This window comes from Saccharomyces kudriavzevii, assembly GCF_947243775.1.
Source record: "Saccharomyces kudriavzevii IFO 1802 strain IFO1802 genome assembly, chromosome: 13".
Classification (NCBI taxonomy): domain Eukaryota; kingdom Fungi; phylum Ascomycota; class Saccharomycetes; order Saccharomycetales; family Saccharomycetaceae; genus Saccharomyces; species Saccharomyces kudriavzevii.
This window is the reverse complement of record NC_079284.1, coordinates 814,595-832,010: the sequence shown is the minus strand read 5'-3', so window position 1 is coordinate 832,010 and position 17,416 is coordinate 814,595. Positions and strand designations below refer to the sequence as shown.

Sequence of the window (17,416 nt, the reverse complement as noted above, 5' to 3'; positions counted from 1 at the left end):
GAATAAAGTATTTTTATAGAATGCTGTGATTTATATATAGTACGCATATTCACAAAATCAAATCTAACTCTTCTACATACCGTTCATTGTTATCTGGAGTTACAGGATAAAAAGGCACCATCGAGTCCTGATACATTACGTATAAGTTGTTATATACTCTCCAGAATGCCTTCCTGACATTTTTAGCTGGATGAAATAATCCCGCCCATACGTAGTTCATGAAAATGCCAGGGCCAACCGCTTGACTCAGTGCTTCCAAACCTTCTAAAATACGCAAAATAGCATGTGGTGAAGTTTCAAAAATATTGGGGATTAGAATATTTAACAAATGAATGAAGGCATCCTCATGACCAGTACCCGAACAATTCAAAGCTAAATGGCTTATGGCATTTGATGCGGTCTGACGATGGACTAAATCCCTATCAGTGAGCGCATCTTCCAATAAAGGTGTAATGAAGTATATGTAATCCTTCGACATGTTGCCAATATACTCGAACATGAATGACATGGCTTTAAGAACACCATTTTGAACATTAGTCTCTGGTGTTGTGTATTCATTCATAATTACTGGCAGAACGTTATAAGGACCACATACTTTAGCTACAATTCCAATAGCAACAGCTGTGCATACACGTAACTGACGTTCTTGAACCTTTAAATTGTTTAATAAAGCAACAAGAACATCTTGAGGCCCAATTGCTTCTGCAATAAATCCAAATGTGGTATTCGCTGACCTTCTTATTTCCTTATTCGTACTTTTTAATAGTTCCAATAGCTCAAAACAGATTCTCATCCATTCTTTGGGGGGAGCACGGGTGGGCGCTATTTTCGCGATAAGTCCAATAAATTTGATAGTGTTCACCTCGACTTTCCTATGCTTATTTCTCAAGATTGGAGTTAGAGTTGGCAGAATTTGGTTAACTGGGGGTTGCAGTTTATCCAAATCTAGAGCAACCAAAATACAGCGCATTGCATTGATTATGGAGCCTAATACCTCTGGGTATACTTCGCCTAAGGACTCATACAATATAATGTTCAATTTATTCAACATTTCGAATTCGTGGCAATTCTTGATTACAGGTATCAATATGGCACACAGATCTGCCGCATTTTGACGTACTAATGAGGCCTTGTGTTTCAGGTGATTCAAAATTGTACTGACTATGGGTGCTAAAAATGGCTTTATCCGGATGTCAAGCGACAACGTAACTGCCCCAAACCCTTTAAAAATTATAGTATCATTGTTTGTTTGTTCTTGGAATGCTATCAGGAGTGCATCGATAAGTCTTGTTTCTAATCTTTCACTCAAATCTGCAGTCCCCAGCATATTCACTACTTTAGTTACCGCATGGACTGCCATTGTTCTGAACGGTTCAGCTTCATCTCTCAAAGGTTTTAATAATTTATCAATGGTATACGAACAACCTAGCTTCTCTGCTAATACCACCGTAGTATATGTAACGACCTTGTTCAACGGCCTGTCCAATGCCACACGCCTAACCCAAAATTTTTGAAAGAATTCTGGTGCAATTTCCTCTCTCAAAAAGGTTGGACTTATGGATTCAATTCCACTACATTTTTGTAACACAATAAGGATAGTCTTTTTCATGTCGTCATCGGGAGTGTCGAATTCGCGTCTAATTATCCTCATTGCCTCCGTAGTATAGTAGCCGGCATATTCTTGGTCCATCAGTGGGATCATAGATCCAACGGCTTTTAGAAAAGAAGATAATACCTTACCACGATGGCTCCTTATGCCTTTCCATAGAGGTTCCAATATAGCGTTGAAGACTTCGATACCGTACGGATATGCATTTTCGGCCAGTGTAGACAAGGTGTTTGCTGTAACAATCCGTACCGGAACGTGGTCATCAATTAGATTGTCCTTAATACAGCTTATAAGGCCGGTAAGGTGATTTAGCACACCTATTCCCAAGATTATTCCTATTTGCTGTACAATCTTTATACCCGTATGCCTTGCTTTCCACGATTTCCGCGAATGGCACGCTGCGTTGATGAAAGGGAGTAATTGCTTAACGCCAAGAGCTTTTGCTACCACTGCCGTTGCTCTTGCAGTTATGTTTCTAATATATTCATCCTCATTTTCAATGTCAGGTCTCATAACTGTTAGCATTGTCGCTAGACCAGTCACCGTTGACAAATTTGTAATTATTTCTTGACCGGTTGAACGAACTATTGGATCTTCGTCAATGAGCAATGGAGCCGTCACTACCAGTATTTTATGCGCGTATGGCCTCGTTAGTTCTCCCAATTTGTAAAGAACGCGATCTATGGTTTTGATCATCAGATGTCTTTCTTGATCTTCCAAGGTTCTATCCAACAATATGGGTAATAATCGATCAAATATCATTTCCGGGCCAAATTTAACTGCTTTATCGGTCAAAAGTCGCATTGACGTCCTCCTGCTCGCCGTGTTTCCATTCTTGATTTTCAGAAGTAGGGTCAAGAATGCTCTCTCATTCTTTTCATCCTTGCTCAGCTCATTTATAGGCTTCTTGGACATAATAGCAGCGAAATATTTATGGTCAGACGGTTTAACAAACATCAAATCGTAAATTCCCTCTACATCAACCAAAGCATTTTCAGCCCTTTCTCTGACTGTTCTTTGAGACTCTTCAGGCGGCTCATACCCTTTTACATCCCACCTTGATTTTCTTTTCCTTGGCACCACAGCGTTCTGAATGTCTTCGTTAGATGTAATCATCCTCGTGCCTGAATCAGGTTCAATCCTCATATCAAACCTCCTTTTGTGGTACGAGTCTTCTCCATTCTGCACTGTCTTGGCTATCATTTTTTCTTGCAGCACATCCTTCTCCTTCTCACCGATACGTGCAGCTTCTTCTTGTAGGTTTTCTCTCAAATCTTGAGGGATCGAGTATTGCCCACTCAACCGATGGCTCTCATCATTACTATCAGCTTTCAAAAACTGCACAGGGTGACTCATGATAGCATAGCAGACCTTGATTCTGTGGTTTTATATTGTATAAATGCTTGATGAGAGAGGGTTTGTTTCTAACTCATCGAGATTTTTGTCCGGCCAGTGTCAATACAAATCCCGAATAAGATGGAAGACAATCACATCCAAAAAATAGGCTTGAACAGTTGCGCACATCTGGAAAGAAGATATATATCTATATATTCTTATGCATATATAGGAAGGCAATGATACCTAGGGGTAATACACATGCTCTTCTTATTGCAAGGAGCTTTCATTCATACAAACCTTGCTTCAGAGTGACCATCAGAGGTAAACGACAGCGAAGTAAGACTAAGCAGCAAGGAAAAGCTCAAGAAGATTACACACAACTACTAGACAATGGCAAAGTTAGCGAAGTCACGGTGAACAGTTCAATCAAATCTGCGAAGGACATAGAATCGATAAACAAAGATTTTTTACACCGAACAAAGGGATTAGAGCCTAATATTGAACTGAAACAACTCTCTCAGATTAAAGAGGAATTTCAGCAACGTTATAGAGATAGATACATTAAACCTTCAGAAACCTGGTACACAAATTCCTGGCGGTCTTTAGCAAAACCGAAAATTTCCTCCCACAACTTGATAAATTCAAATATACAATTAGACGCACAATTGAAATTTTCGAATCCATTGGAGTTCCAGCCCGTTCAGCTCATGGAAAGACCCTTGAATGTTGGTGATCTGGTTCTTCTGAGAGTCAGACCAAATGAATTGGCTATGTGTGTGAGTCTTCCAAGTAGCACTATGGATCCGCGGTACACCTTTGTCGCTATTGATGGGTCCATGTGTTTTGCGACCAAGAACCGAATATTATTAAGAATTCCTCACAGATTACCTGTCGGAGTTAATTCTCTCATACAGCCTGAGGAACGCTATGGGCATTTACCGATTGGGACGATAAAGAACTTTTCCAATCAAACAAATATTTTGCCGATTGCGGCAAGGCAGATAATAACTAGTAGGTATCCTGCACAGATTTCTAAATTAGCGTGGAGAGATTTACCGTTTACTACGAAAAAATTGCAGTTACTTCATAGATCACTACAAGACTATAGGGGCCCATGGCAAATTCCCTTTTTCACCCTAGTTGGATTAGTCCAAAGATTGGACTTAAATGAAGCCTTGGATGATAAATATGGAGCAACATATTTGGCTAATCTGTTGGGCACTCATCAAACTGCTGATAATGTACCCATAAGTTCAGCTACATTTGTTTCTACATACTGGGCCATTATGCAACAACAGGAATCTAATTTTTGGGGGGAAATACATCTGAATACAGCATTACTTTCCCCTATTTCAGTAACGGTTATTCCATTGAAATCTCGACATTTATATTACGAACAGGTAGTAGGGAAACTGGAAGCTGACGATTACAATGAAATCAATCGGTTCGTAAAGCTAGTGAACGAAAGGAAATATCGAGACATCTCAACCTTATACCCTTCTGTGATACAAATGTTAAAGGATTTTGCAGCCGGGAACTTTCATAATAACGGAATTATAGTCACTTTGGTCTCCAAGATATTCAGAAAGATAGAACGCTACAAGGATTGTGATATAACAAGAGACATATGTCAAGATCTAATCAATGAGATCTTACCCAATTCAATGTCTAATCCACTGTTACTGAATATGGATTTGGCGTTACCTGCTTCTTCGAAATTGGTGAGATCACAGCAAAAACTGTATGACCTGACTAATATAGAAGATTTGCAAAGGAAAAATTCCGATAATAGTAGTGAGAGGTACGATTTCGGTGATCTTAAAGTTTTCTGCATTGATTCCGAAACTGCGCATGAAATAGATGATGGTGTTTCCATAGAGAATCATGGCACTGATGGATTGTACACTTTACATATTCATATTGCGGATCCAACGTCAATGTTCCCGGAAAGCACTAATTATGATTCAGAGGGTATTATTACTGATATTCTAAACGTTGCCCTGGAAAGATCATTTACCACATATCTACCAGATGTAGTCGTTCCCATGTTGCCTAAATCTATTTGCAACTTATCTGATTTGGGGAAGCAAGGGCAAAAAACAAAAACTATATCTTTTTCTGTCGACGTTAAAGTTATGTCCAAAGGCGACGGGGAATCTCTCGAGATAATGTTCGACAGTTTTAAAATTCGGAAAGGTATTGTGTCGAACTTTCCTAAAGTTACTTATGACGATGTCGATAGGATTCTTAATACACCTAATGATGAAGCGTCACCTGTCAAAAAGGATTTGGAAAGTTTGTCCATGGTTTCTAACCTATTGAGAGATCGACGTATAAAGAACAATAATGCCGTTATCTTTGGCGAAGGGTTTAACAAAGGCCTCGTAACGCTAAACGCTAATGAAGAGGGTGAACTGACGGAGATATCGTTTTCAGATCAAGTGGAAACCCTATCCACCGTGTTGGTTTCAGAAATGATGATCTTGGCTAATACTTTAACGGGTAAATATTTCGCAGACAACAAAATCTGTGGCGTATTTAGATGTTATAAGCAGCTACCGCTGGATATAATAGCACAAGAGCAATATGATTCTATGATAACAAGTACAAAAAAGGGACTCTTCCCTCAACTGAAAGATATTGTTAAGCTTTCGTCGCTGCTGAACTCGAGTTTTTATACCGGAAGGCCTTTTAGACATGAAATGATTGGAGCTAAACAATACTTAACTGTAACGTCGCCCCTTCGTCGCTTTCCAGATCTCATAAATCATCTACAAATCCATCGTCATTTGCAAAAAAAGCCGTTATGTTTCAGTCAAGTTCAAATAGATCGTTTAATCTGGCCAATTCAATCTCGAGCAGATATTTTGAAAAGGGCCGGTAGAAATTCATCGACATATTGGACATTAAATTATTTAAAGAAATTGAAGAAGTTAGACCCAGAAAAGACCTACGATGTAATGATAACAGCGGTGCCGCAGAATGGGTTTGTTAGTTGTGTTTTCCCGGATTTATCGTTTGCTAGGGGAACATTAAAACTGCATCCAAGCGCAAAGCATTATCCGATGATTGGGGATATCGTGAAAAATTGTAAAATCTTAAGGATTGATTGCCTAGAAGGGATGTTGGAACTGGAAACGCTATGAAAACCCTGTATTTCTTCAAGATACAATAGCGGACGGTGCATATTTTTTTCCATGTAAATAGAGTATACAATCATTAAATTATGGCTAGCGCTTTGAACTCTCTGCAAAAATCGCATAAATACTATTATTAGCATATGTTTCTACCCCGGACACGGCAACTATATATATATATACAAGTGAGAAATATCAAGAAGAAAGGAAATCCAGTTGCTTCACTTCTGATTGCTCCAAAGAGTGGCTCTTTTCTCCACTACAAACCCAGGATTTGACTTTCTTAACTCTCGCTGTTGAGTTGATGTTAATTCATGCTCTGTGACTTCTATCATGATCAATTCTTTCACTTTGGCTAGGGAGCCGGCTATAGCCGGATTCACTCTTTTATATGCTATGGAACCTCTCTTACCCAACCCCAGACTTTTGACAATGCTCTTTGTTGTGTGTGGCATACCGATGAGAGATCTGTTTAATGTGATTTTGTAAAACACCATTTCCGTATCTGCTCGCAGCTTATATGAAGCAGTTCTTCAAAAGTGTTTTATCGATCCTATATCTAAAAGGGTATGATTTCATACTTAATATCGAAAAGATCTTCGAGAAATATTTCGTGCGGAGAGATTTTTAGTTTTTCAAATATGACTGCATTAATAATGCCTAAGATAATCTAAGAGGAAAGAGATAGTCTTAAAATCGGCAGAAGCCAAGAATATTGTTTCCTTCTAACTTCTCTCTTTTTTCAAAATATTAGATAAACATGACAAAAGACAAAAAAGTTGAAGTGACAGCCCCAAACGCTGCGTTTTCTCCAGAAATAGAAAATATTGAGTCTGTTAACATAAAACAGCAGACCGGTGATGATTCGGTAGTTCAAGCCAAGAGAAAGGCCAAGAAGGGCAAGAAATCGAAACCTATAGTCACACCTGAACATATTGCCAAGGTTCGGGCCGAAAGGGAAGCCATGAGGAAGGCCAAGAGAGATGCAATGTTGGCCCACGGTGTTGACCCAGATTGTCCGCCAGAATTACATTTTATCCAGAGACCTTTACTCTCCCTCGGCGAGGGAGAACCGGTGACTGGTTTTAGATTCAAATTGATGACATACAACTGCTTAGCACAAGCCCTCATCCGCAGGAAGTTGTTCCCCGATAGCGGCGATGCTTTAAAATGGTTCAGGCGTTCTAAAGTTTTACTAAATGAATTTAAGTATTACAATGCCGACGTGATTTGCTTGCAAGAGGTTGATCATATTCAGTTTCAAAGTTTTTGGAAAGGAAAATTCAATAAAATGGGATATGACGGACAATATCATAGGAATCCCACGAAGAATCATGGTGTTGCCATCATATGGAGAAGAAGCATGTTTCAGAAGGTCGATAAAATGTTAATTGACTATGATAAAGAGGCTTCAGGAAGTATTCTCACCAGGACGACAACAAACAATGTAGGCTTGGTTTTGGCTTTAAAGTTTTCTAAGGAAGTATTATCGAAATTAGGTAAGAAATCATCTAAAAAGTGCGGTATTTTGATTGGTACCACACATCTATTCTGGCATCCATTTGGTACTTATGAAAGAACGAGACAATGCTACGTCGTCCTACGGAAAATGAAAGAATTCATGCACCGCGTGAACGTTTTGCAGAATGATAATGACGGCGATTTGTCCCATTGGTTTCCTTTTTTCTGCGGTGATTTCAACTCTCAACCGTTCGACACCCCATATTTGTCAATGACCTCAAAGCCGGTTCATTATAAGAGCAGAGCAAAGACTGTTATTGAGTGCAGTACTTCTTTTAAGTTTTCTAAAGTGCGTGATGGCGAAGAAGGTGCAGATGACGAAGAAGGCGGAAATATTGAAAAATTTGGCAAAGACCAACCTGAGAGCCCTGTTCCTGAGAATTTTCATGCTAATGATGAGCAAATTGAGATTGTGGATGATATGGTACAGCTTCATAATTCATTGGACATGAGAGCTATTTCTTTATATTCAGTCGGGTATAAAAGTGTTCATCCAGAAAATGCAGGTCTTGATAATGATAGAGGCGAGCCTGAAATTTCTAACTGGGCAAATACTTGGCGCGGGTTATTGGATTATTTATTTTATATTAAGAAATGGGATTTACAAAGTAACCGTCAGGAAGTAGAAAACCTCAGTGATTTTGAAAAAAAAAATGAGATTAAATGCAGAGGATTTTTGAGGATGCCACCCGCTAGCGAGATGACAAAGCATGGACAGCCTCATGTCGGAGAATATCCAAGCGATCACTTGTCTATGGTTTGCGATTTGGAATTGCAGCTATAAATAGACTGCCGCCTATGATAATTTATTCTTTTGCGGTATCATCTTGGGCCCGACTGAGAAACTATAAAATAAGTGCGGTATTTGTTACACTTCTTAGGTAAGTAGTCTATACAAAGGAATGTGGATGAGGAAAGGAAGGGAGTGAGTGTTCCTCCCTATATGTTGAATTTAGGCTTTTTATCGAGCGGTTTCTTTTCTTCTTTGACTGAAATACTGTCGTCATTGAATTTATTGTAAAACACGTTCCAAATTTTAACATATTTATTCAATCTTTGAATGGCTGGATCTTCTGATTTTTCAGAATCTAGAATTTTATTTCGTATATGATACAATTTCCGCAAGGAATCGTCCTCATGTATTATTCTATTTAATTTAGCGTCAGGTGTCTCGTTCCCTTCGGGTGTAGTTTCAATTTGTAGCAGGTAATCATGCAAGACTTTGAAGTGTTTTTGTAATGATGGGTTCCTGAAATCAGACGGGTTGTACCCATCTTTTAAATTAAAATATCCCATTATATTTTGAGTAATTTTCTTCATGTTCTCATAATCCAATTTATATTTCTCGCCATTATCATAAGATAGCAAGCTGGGGAACTTTCTAATTTCGTCTAAGAATGGGACTCTATATAAATAAAACCCTTCATTGTATTCTTTAATGCTTGAAGGAGATAATACAAATAGTGAAGCATGGGAATTTGTTTTAAGTTTTCCCCATAGTATAGCAATTTTATCTTTCTTCCTTAAAGTTTTGAATAGAGAAGTCAATGTCCTTACGGAGCCTTCGTATTTTGCCTCATCCGGGACAATGAATGCACTTTTTTCTATATTATTGAAGTAATGTATCGCTTTGCTCGATGAACGGAACCCAATGATCCTTAAAAATGCATCCTTTTGAGTATAAGCCTCCATGACAATCTGATTCTGATTCTCTGAAAAATTAATATCCAGATCTCCGTATGGATACACTTTAACAGTACTACTAGTAACGTCTTCTCCTGTCATTGGATTCAAAAATTTTCTTTTTGAAAAAGCCTCCCGTCTGACATCCTCATGCTCATATACGAGTTTATACCTTACTCCAGCTTTTTCATGACTGTACATGGTATAACCCTTTACTCCAACAGTGAAATCTTCATTCTCACCAAACATCAAGGGACATTGAAACATTATTCTTTTTATTTCTTTTTTCCTTAAAATTTTGGATTTGATGTACTTGGCGTTTATAGGCTTTGTGTTTGGACCGTCGAATTCCGAATTTAAACCAACACCCTTATTCGTATGAGAGCCTAACTGTAAAATATCCGAATAAAATTCATTATCGAAGGATTTATTAGCATAACCAATAAAAAAGGTTGAAAAGTTCACTTTGTTGTCGAATAAATCGATTGTTAGGCTTCTCAATCTTGCTCTGTCATCAGTGTCTTGCGCTTCTTGGGGTATATCATTGTCAGTGAATAAAAATACTTTTTTGCTGCTTAATTGTCTTTGTCCTGGAATGTCTTGCAAAAAGGTGTCAAGCATGAAGGTGAATAATACGCCTAAAGGCATTTGTCTTTGTTTCTCGGTCGGTTGAAAGTTGAAATATTCATATAGGGTCATTCGCCCCGATGACAAATCTTCTAAAAGATCGTTCAGCCTCTTCATAAACGTAGCATTTATATCTCTCAGTGGAGAAAACTCAAAAATACCTTGCTTAGCATCATCCCTACTACAGTAATAGAAATAGCAACCAATGGCTGTCCCGGGTCTTGTAATGACCAATTGTGACATTAATTCATTTAATGATTCTAAAATTTCCAATAATGGTGACTTGTAATCTAGTTCTTGGGATTCTTTAAACATGGTTTCCGATAGCTCAACGCAAAATAGAATGCCTTCATGGATATCAAATTTTCTGTAACCTGCATCGTCCATTACATCATTAAGTTCGCCAATGCCTCCAAAGGCATTACTAGACGCTTGCATGGTACACTATCGACTGTTGAATGATAACTTAATTAAATTTACTAATCGAAGCAATAATCAATAAGTCAAAACGACGAGTTTGTTCATCCTTAATTTGTTTAAGCATCCTTAACACATTACCGAGAGAATAATGAAAAAATCAAGGTAATGTGAATAGTAAAAAATTATCTCCCGGGGGCGAGTCGAACGCCCGATCTCAAGATTTCGTGGTAATAAATTACAGTCTTGCGCCTTAGACCAACTTGGCTACCGAGAGTTCGATTTCTGATACACGGAGATATCTCAAGATGTCATATCTCAATATTTGAATGATACTTAATTAATATCTGAACAGAGTCACAGTATACTGTAACGAACGCCACGAAAACATCTATGAAACACGTCTGAAACAGACACACTATGAAACAAATAGGAATGAATATGTTAAAGCAAACGACAAGATCATTAAAATGTGTTGATAATTAGTAGTATTAATTAAGAATAAATAGCAGAACTCTCTCTTATACTATATAAGAGAGGTATATAAAGCACACGCCGATTGGACATGTTTAAAAAAATTGAATATAATAATAACCTAGGGAATTATTATAACTTCAATGTAACGACTCATATCTTTTATATATAAATTCCAAGTTGATGTTCAGTTTATAATTTCTTAACTTAACGTGAACCCACTATTCAAACGCCAGTTTGATATTCTTCACACCCAAGCAAATAATAGCTACGTGTTATTGGCCATCAAATGTTCCCGAATGTGATTATGGATGATGGTAGTTCCACTTGTTTCAACACGTATGCAATTAGCGATTATTGACCCTGAGTTTAAGTTTAATCAATAGACCTTCAACTTCAACTGCATCTACTGTTTGGACAGCTTCTTTTTTATTCCTTCAATCTACAACGGACGCGACGTAGATATAACATAACAAAGTACATTTAGTATACGAACATTTCAAACTGTTGGTATATTTACCTGTGTGGACTGTGATAGGTCCACTTGTTCCAGCAGAAGCAAAACCTGAAGTGGTATAGTAGTTAAACTTGGGAAGTGCAGGTTTACCTGAAGAAATAACATTGCAATTGCCCTAGTAAGTACATTCATAAGTAGTAAATCGGAAACGACATATACCATCACGTAGTGGCGAGGGATGTCATCATTTCATCCATGAAGGGACCATATAATAATATGAGTAACGCTGGGAGCCTGACATGCGGTCAGATTTTTCTCCATTCGGTAGACACTCGTTTTTTGTTGGATAGACAGAACAATTATTCTTGTTATAGTAGCCTAAGCATAGTAACAAAATGAGATTTGATGAAGTGACTCATTCTAGGAAGGCGTACAGCGTCAATATCTTGCAGTGGCTAATTACGTTACTGCAGATGAACGTGCTTGCATCCACTTCATATCAATTTTTTTTATGCACATGTGTGATTTTCACTGGAGTTAAGATCGTACTTCCTCTAATTAGTTTAATGAAATGCAGTCATCTTTTGATAATTGAATGAAAATGTCCGTACGATAATCTGCAGATCGTTCTTTAAATATATAGGTGCGTATGTTCCAAGATAGGGACCCTCTCCAAACCCTCACAAGCATAAAAAAATGAAAGCCTGAAAAAATCGAACTTGCGATGAGCTGCAATAAAGCAATTAAAAAAGCACCTATAGGTACTACAGGCTCGCACAATGGATAAGGAAATTCTTCTTTCATTGTCTCAGATAAACAAAGATGTAAGAAGGGAAAATAAATCAGTCAGAAATAGACTTCAGAGTATCCTCCTAGATAATAAATTCTTACAGGAAAGAGTTGTCTCTATATTCCCTCATTTTCCAATAGTACCCAACGAAAGGTGCGGTCTGTGGTATTGTGAGCCATCTACTTTTAAACGAACAAGTTACTTCAAAAGCACAGATGGTCATGTTAATCAGTGGGATTTCAGCACTCGAAGGTTGAACTTCCATTTATTAGAGACGATTCGAGACAAAAAAGGCATTATAATCATCGATAGTACAAGAAGAGGTAAGAAGATTCCGGATTCTTTGAGTAAAACTGTACCCATATGGTGCGCGGTATTAAATACAATAATGCTTCAGAAGGAGAAAGAAGACGTCGATATTGATAAAGTACTATATGTTCCACCTGAGACAGTTCCTAAATCGGAGTACGACATGATCAAAAGAAAAATACCTGAATTAGTCGCCAAACTAAAGAAATTAAACGTTGTAGATTCCGAAAAATTAAACGATTTATTTATGGGTAAGATATTGCGGCCTATATGGGTCCATCCTGGCTCTTCACTACTAAATCATTCTGTTGATTATTTCACGGGTGAACTAAAGGAGCAAGAAACTTGGGAGGCTCCCAAGGATCAAAACATCATACCTATTATTCTGTGCACAGTGAGTTACCAGGCCCAAGATGGTATGGATAAAAGATACGGATTTACCTACGTCCAGGGTGCAGCCGACGACCATGAACTCTGGTCCTTTGGTTTAGATTCGGAGATGTTTTGGTCCCACGTAGACTACCTGGGCGACACCGATAAATCAGACGATCAATTGCATGATTACATCACGGACCTGGTTGCTAAAAAGCTGGAAAATCAATTGTCGATAAAAGACAAAGGCAGTCTGGATGAGATTTTTGGGAACATTGATATAATCACGAATGAAATATCTTTAGGGAAGGTCATTCAAGGCCTAACCATCAGCGTGAAATTAAAACAAGAACTGAAGTTAAGGTATGATAAGGTGATTGTTTTTAGCGATTCGGTGGCAATTACTGAAGATACGGACCATGAAGAAGAAAGTAGCCCAAATTCATTTATATCAGTATTTAAATTGCAAAGTGGGGACAAGAAAAGTTCAAAGACTCTACGGACCATTTTCCCGAGGATTCATGAAGAATTGCAATCAGCATTCGCAAACCGAGATGGAGGGACGAAGCCAATACTTATATGTTGCAACACAGGTACAGATATGTCAATTGGTGTGATTCTAAGTATTCTTTGTACCAAATATACTGAAGATTGGAAGCTCACGCCGGAATTACCGGAAGTTAACAAGATCATAATAAGAAGGCACTTGACAAAATTGATTTCGCACCTGCGCGGTCGTAACGTTAACCCATCAAGAGCAACACTGAACAGTGTCAATAGCTTTCTAATGTAGCGTAATAAATTATATCACTCGTAATTGCTGTGTAGTTAAATGCCAAATAGAACGTTAGTTTTCATTCGAGAGAGAGCGGGTTACTGCTTAGTCTAAGCAAGAAGAGAACATTGAAAAAGAACCTTTCACACATTGGTCAATGTAAAGAATAGATTGAGAAAGAACTACCAAAGCCCCTGTTTCTCACAGTTAACTGCCTACCTTTATGATTAATGTGGATGAATAAACTGGTCAAATATCGATTTTCCAACGTTTTTGGGCTTTACAAGAAAAGGCTTTGTGATGAATCATTAGGATCGGTAAAACAGTTTGACATACTGCCGAATAGTACGATATTTCATTCTACCCGTTCTCGAAAAACATATGTAACTGCTAGAACGCTCGTACGTAATATTGTAATTCAAAAGTTTTACTCAACTCACAAGCTATATCTAAATAATCAGTCGACCTATGCCAATGCTCATAGAGCCTATGACAAGTTCGAGATAAAGGGTATACCCATAGATGCGCACACATTAAGACGGATAATTAACTCCAGTGGCACGAACGAACAAGAATTCTCTAAAAGCGTTAATTATCTATTCATGAAAATCGTTAACTCTGGAAACAGAGAAATTTTACCGTTAGGAGACCTGTCTCTTCTTCTGAACAAACTATATTCCCAACGGTTTGAAATTAGGCTGATTTGTAAGGAAATTAACGTCAAATATTCGGAATTTTGGTTCAAACTCTTCTCTCTATATGCGGAAAAAGTTGACACAAGGAGGGACCAGGTCAATTTACGAAATACAGCATTAGATTCATGTGAGATTTTTGATTTGAATCTCCTGATCAAAAACTTTATAGAGCTTGGTCAATTAAGTAAAGCTCAGAAAATCCTGAGCTTTATTCTCGATAGAAATCCCGATATACTGCTCTCCCCAAGAAATGCAGATATTGGCACAATAGTGCACTTTTTACAATTACGTTGTGGTGCCTTGACAGCTTACTGGAAGATTCCAGATAATAGCGGGAGAAAACAAAATCAATTACGGAGAATGGTTCGATTAGGCGCGAAAAATACGTCAATTCGTCTCTCATCTACCTATAAAGCCATGGACCATCAAACGTTATTGAAAATTGCCGATCTTGTGTTGCAGGATAAAAGGTTTTTGAATTCTGAGGATTTGTTATCCACTTTAATTCAATCGTTCGGGCATTTGGGACAGACTCAAATATTGGAAAGGTGTATCGAACACATATGGCAAATATCGTCACAAGAATTTCCTAGTCATGTAGCAATCAAGCCTCGCGGATGTTATCCTAGCTCCAAAATTCTTATTTCAATTTTGGTGTCATTCCATTTAAATGACAAAGATCTTCATAGAGGTCTGAGTATCTTAGATTCTTTCATAAAACACTATCCCGAAGTGAAATTAGATGCGTTATTTTGGAGGAGATTGTTGCAATTGAGCCATTTTGCCTGGACGCCGGTGAATGACAAAAGGGCCGCTTCTATTGTTAAATGTTGGCACTTAATGAAACATTGGTACGAATCCAAAGAACTAAGTCCTTCGGTTGATTATGAGACGTTGAGACAATTATATGAAGTTATGAAGAAAACGGGCAATTTTTCGCTTGGTATTGATGTTTTGAAGAGTTTCAAATCAGGAATTGAAAAAATGAGGACTGCAAACCCTGAAAAACTTGAAGCTATCCTTATCAAGTACCAAAAATGTATTATTAAACAACTTGTAAATAGAGGTAAAATTTCAGCGGCGAGGAAGTTTATTGGCGACTTTGGATTTAATAGAAGAGCAGCCAAAGATTTGAACATTTTTTGTTCGAACCGTATATTCTCGAGGAGTAAGAAAATAAAAAACGATATTGAGAATAAGAAGAAGAGAGATGGATTGGCGCCGGGAAACTATGATGATGATGAAGATGATGGTATGATTATAGGTAGTTTGTGGTAAATAAAAGAGGTGTAACTAAAGCTTGCCTTAGATATTGTTTTTTCTGTATATTCTTGTTCTATAGGATGTAAATAATGGGACTTTTTCTTCTTCTTCTTCTTCTTCTTCTTCTTCTTCTTCTTCCTCTTCTTTATCTAAATAATGTAAAATTCAATACGTATAAACATCGAACTCATTAACGAAAACAAATCTCGACAGTATCCACCATCCGTACCTAAACCACACAACCTGAGACTTGTGAGCATTTAGCATAGCAGCATATGCCAGTACGTACTGTGCATGCGTATTCATTAGCAGCAGCTTACTTCTTTGTGTCGTCGTTGTAGGCGGCTGGATGGTTTTGGGGAATGGGACAATGACACTGTAAAGAATTTTCAAGATTTCCCAAATGAAGGAGTTATACTTCAAAACAATGTTGTTCTTGTAACTTTTCAAATATAATGCTGTGATATGCGGGGTCTCTTCATTTGTCTCGGCCTTTGATTCAGCATATCTATCGATCAACCTCTTGACAGCGGTATGACAGCTCTTATGATTGATATGGTCGGATACACCATATGAATCGAAGGTGACGATGATTTGGTTCAGCTGCTCGTTGCTCAAATCTATAGTTTGTGAGATGGTAGAGACTATAGAATTGATGTCCCAGACTTCATCCATACCGTCCTCGAAATCCATGACTTGCACTGAAACGGGTCGTTCATTTTGTAGCAACAAGGCAGCCGATCCATTCAGCTCCTTTACCCTACTTTCACCAAGACCATCGGCATTACCCTTCGACAAACAGATTATGTTGAATGGGACGGTAATCGGAAAATACGAATGTAGCTGAGAGATCACGGGTGAGAAAAACATGACCTCGTCATCGGGATGCGCTATGACCAGATTGATTTGAGAGTCGCGATTCTTATGAGGGAAAACATGCTGCAATAATTCATCATTTCGAGAAATAATTTTGGGTGTAAAAAAAATATATAGTATGGTCAACACTATGGCTAGTTTGGTAATCTTGTAAACCAGTTTTGAGAAATTAACTTTCACACGCCTCGACATTTTAATCTAATGTTCCCGCACTTGAAAAAGAGTGTATTCTCAAGCCCCGATGTTGTTAATCAACCGGAAGTAAAACTAAACCGTGTAATTCAATGCAGAGCACTAAATTTTTTCTTCCAAAACACATAAAATAAATCTTCTAGAAGGAATAAGCCAGGACTTAGTGATTAGGAAAAATCGATGAAGAATGAGCTCTAGGAGGGCAGATTCCGTTACCCGACCAGATATTTTTTCTTGTTGCACATATATACACACAAAGGAGAATTCAACGCTAAGACAGGGCTGAAAAGCCCCCCAGAAGAGGTACTTTGGAACGATTCAGCCATATGATTGTAATATATTACGACTGGTGTTGTTAAGTGTGGCGTTTTGTGCAGTTGCTTCTTTTCGGGTAACCTCACTAGCTGGAAGCGCGGCACCTCGCTCTTTATTTATTCTTTTGCTACTCCGCTTTTTTAGGTTCCTCTACTTCCCCTTGCTCTAATTAGTACAAAGGCTTGAGGCACTAAATATACGTCAGAGAGAGAGAAGCCATCTACCGCCGAACTAGTGTATTGTATAAAAGTGTGTTCTGTTGGAGCTATTGCTATTTATAACAAATTTTGCTATTAGGGACATTCTCTTATTGGTACTGTTAGCCTAGAAGTATTAGTGAACATTTTTGCCGCCGAGAGAGATTTTCGGTACATTTTCGTAGGTCGCGACATCCTGCGTATGCATTGAGCGGCGGGGCTGATATTTGTGGGGTACGAAGGCATGATTGGTCAGTGACATCAAAAAAAAAACAGCCGTAAAAAGAGTAGTTTTGCTGAAGCTCCCCTTTAAACCCGGAATATAGCAAGGTACCAAAAATCTGATGATAATTCATCCCGATATTTGTT

At 38.1% G+C, this 17,416-nt stretch overlaps 8 protein-coding genes and 1 non-coding gene across 9 annotated transcripts; 4 read left to right on the top strand and 5 right to left on the bottom strand.

Moving 5' to 3' along the window:
* Window positions 1–49: 49 nt before the first annotated feature.
* HSH155 (U2 snRNP complex subunit HSH155) lies at window positions 50–2,965 on the bottom strand (the record flags this gene model as incomplete). The annotated part of the gene is made up of 1 exon (XM_056230539.1): window positions 50–2,965. The coding sequence occupies one exon, from the start codon at window positions 2,963–2,965 to the stop codon at window positions 50–52; it is 2,916 nt and encodes a 971-aa protein (XP_056084447.1).
* A 218-nt stretch (window positions 2,966–3,183) lies between these two features.
* Window positions 3,184–6,093, top strand: DSS1 (exoribonuclease II; the record flags this gene model as incomplete). The annotated part of the gene is made up of 1 exon (XM_056230538.1): window positions 3,184–6,093. The coding sequence occupies one exon, from the start codon at window positions 3,184–3,186 to the stop codon at window positions 6,091–6,093; it is 2,910 nt and encodes a 969-aa protein (XP_056084446.1).
* A 212-nt stretch (window positions 6,094–6,305) lies between these two features.
* MRPL33 (mitochondrial 54S ribosomal protein uL30m) lies at window positions 6,306–6,581 on the bottom strand (the record flags this gene model as incomplete). Its single annotated transcript, XM_056230536.1, has 1 exon — window positions 6,306–6,581. One exon carries the CDS (start codon window positions 6,579–6,581, stop codon window positions 6,306–6,308), a length of 276 nt encoding a protein of 91 aa, XP_056084445.1.
* Window positions 6,582–6,844: 263 nt separating this feature from the next.
* NGL2 (RNA exonuclease) lies at window positions 6,845–8,389 on the top strand (the record flags this gene model as incomplete). The annotated part of the gene is made up of 1 exon (XM_056230535.1): window positions 6,845–8,389. One exon carries the CDS (start codon window positions 6,845–6,847, stop codon window positions 8,387–8,389), a length of 1,545 nt encoding a protein of 514 aa, XP_056084444.1.
* A 155-nt stretch (window positions 8,390–8,544) lies between these two features.
* Window positions 8,545–10,353, bottom strand: YKU70 (ATP-dependent DNA helicase YKU70; the record flags this gene model as incomplete). The annotated part of the gene is made up of 1 exon (XM_056230534.1): window positions 8,545–10,353. One exon carries the CDS (start codon window positions 10,351–10,353, stop codon window positions 8,545–8,547), a length of 1,809 nt encoding a protein of 602 aa, XP_056084443.1.
* A 167-nt stretch (window positions 10,354–10,520) lies between these two features.
* Skdi_13.trna21Y lies at window positions 10,521–10,609 on the bottom strand. Its single transcript is given in 2 exon segments — window positions 10,521–10,556; window positions 10,571–10,609. It is a non-coding gene; the product is annotated as a tRNA-Tyr (tRNA).
* A 1,433-nt stretch (window positions 10,610–12,042) lies between these two features.
* RIT1 (tRNA A64-2'-O-ribosylphosphate transferase) lies at window positions 12,043–13,527 on the top strand (the record flags this gene model as incomplete). The annotated part of the gene is made up of 1 exon (XM_056230533.1): window positions 12,043–13,527. The coding sequence occupies one exon, from the start codon at window positions 12,043–12,045 to the stop codon at window positions 13,525–13,527; it is 1,485 nt and encodes a 494-aa protein (XP_056084442.1).
* A 212-nt stretch (window positions 13,528–13,739) lies between these two features.
* AEP2 (Aep2p) lies at window positions 13,740–15,482 on the top strand (the record flags this gene model as incomplete). The annotated part of the gene is made up of 1 exon (XM_056230532.1): window positions 13,740–15,482. The coding sequence occupies one exon, from the start codon at window positions 13,740–13,742 to the stop codon at window positions 15,480–15,482; it is 1,743 nt and encodes a 580-aa protein (XP_056084441.1).
* Window positions 15,483–15,632: 150 nt separating this feature from the next.
* GPI12 (N-acetylglucosaminylphosphatidylinositol deacetylase) lies at window positions 15,633–16,535 on the bottom strand (the record flags this gene model as incomplete). The annotated part of the gene is made up of 1 exon (XM_056230531.1): window positions 15,633–16,535. One exon carries the CDS (start codon window positions 16,533–16,535, stop codon window positions 15,633–15,635), a length of 903 nt encoding a protein of 300 aa, XP_056084440.1.
* Window positions 16,536–17,416: the final 881 nt, after the last annotated feature.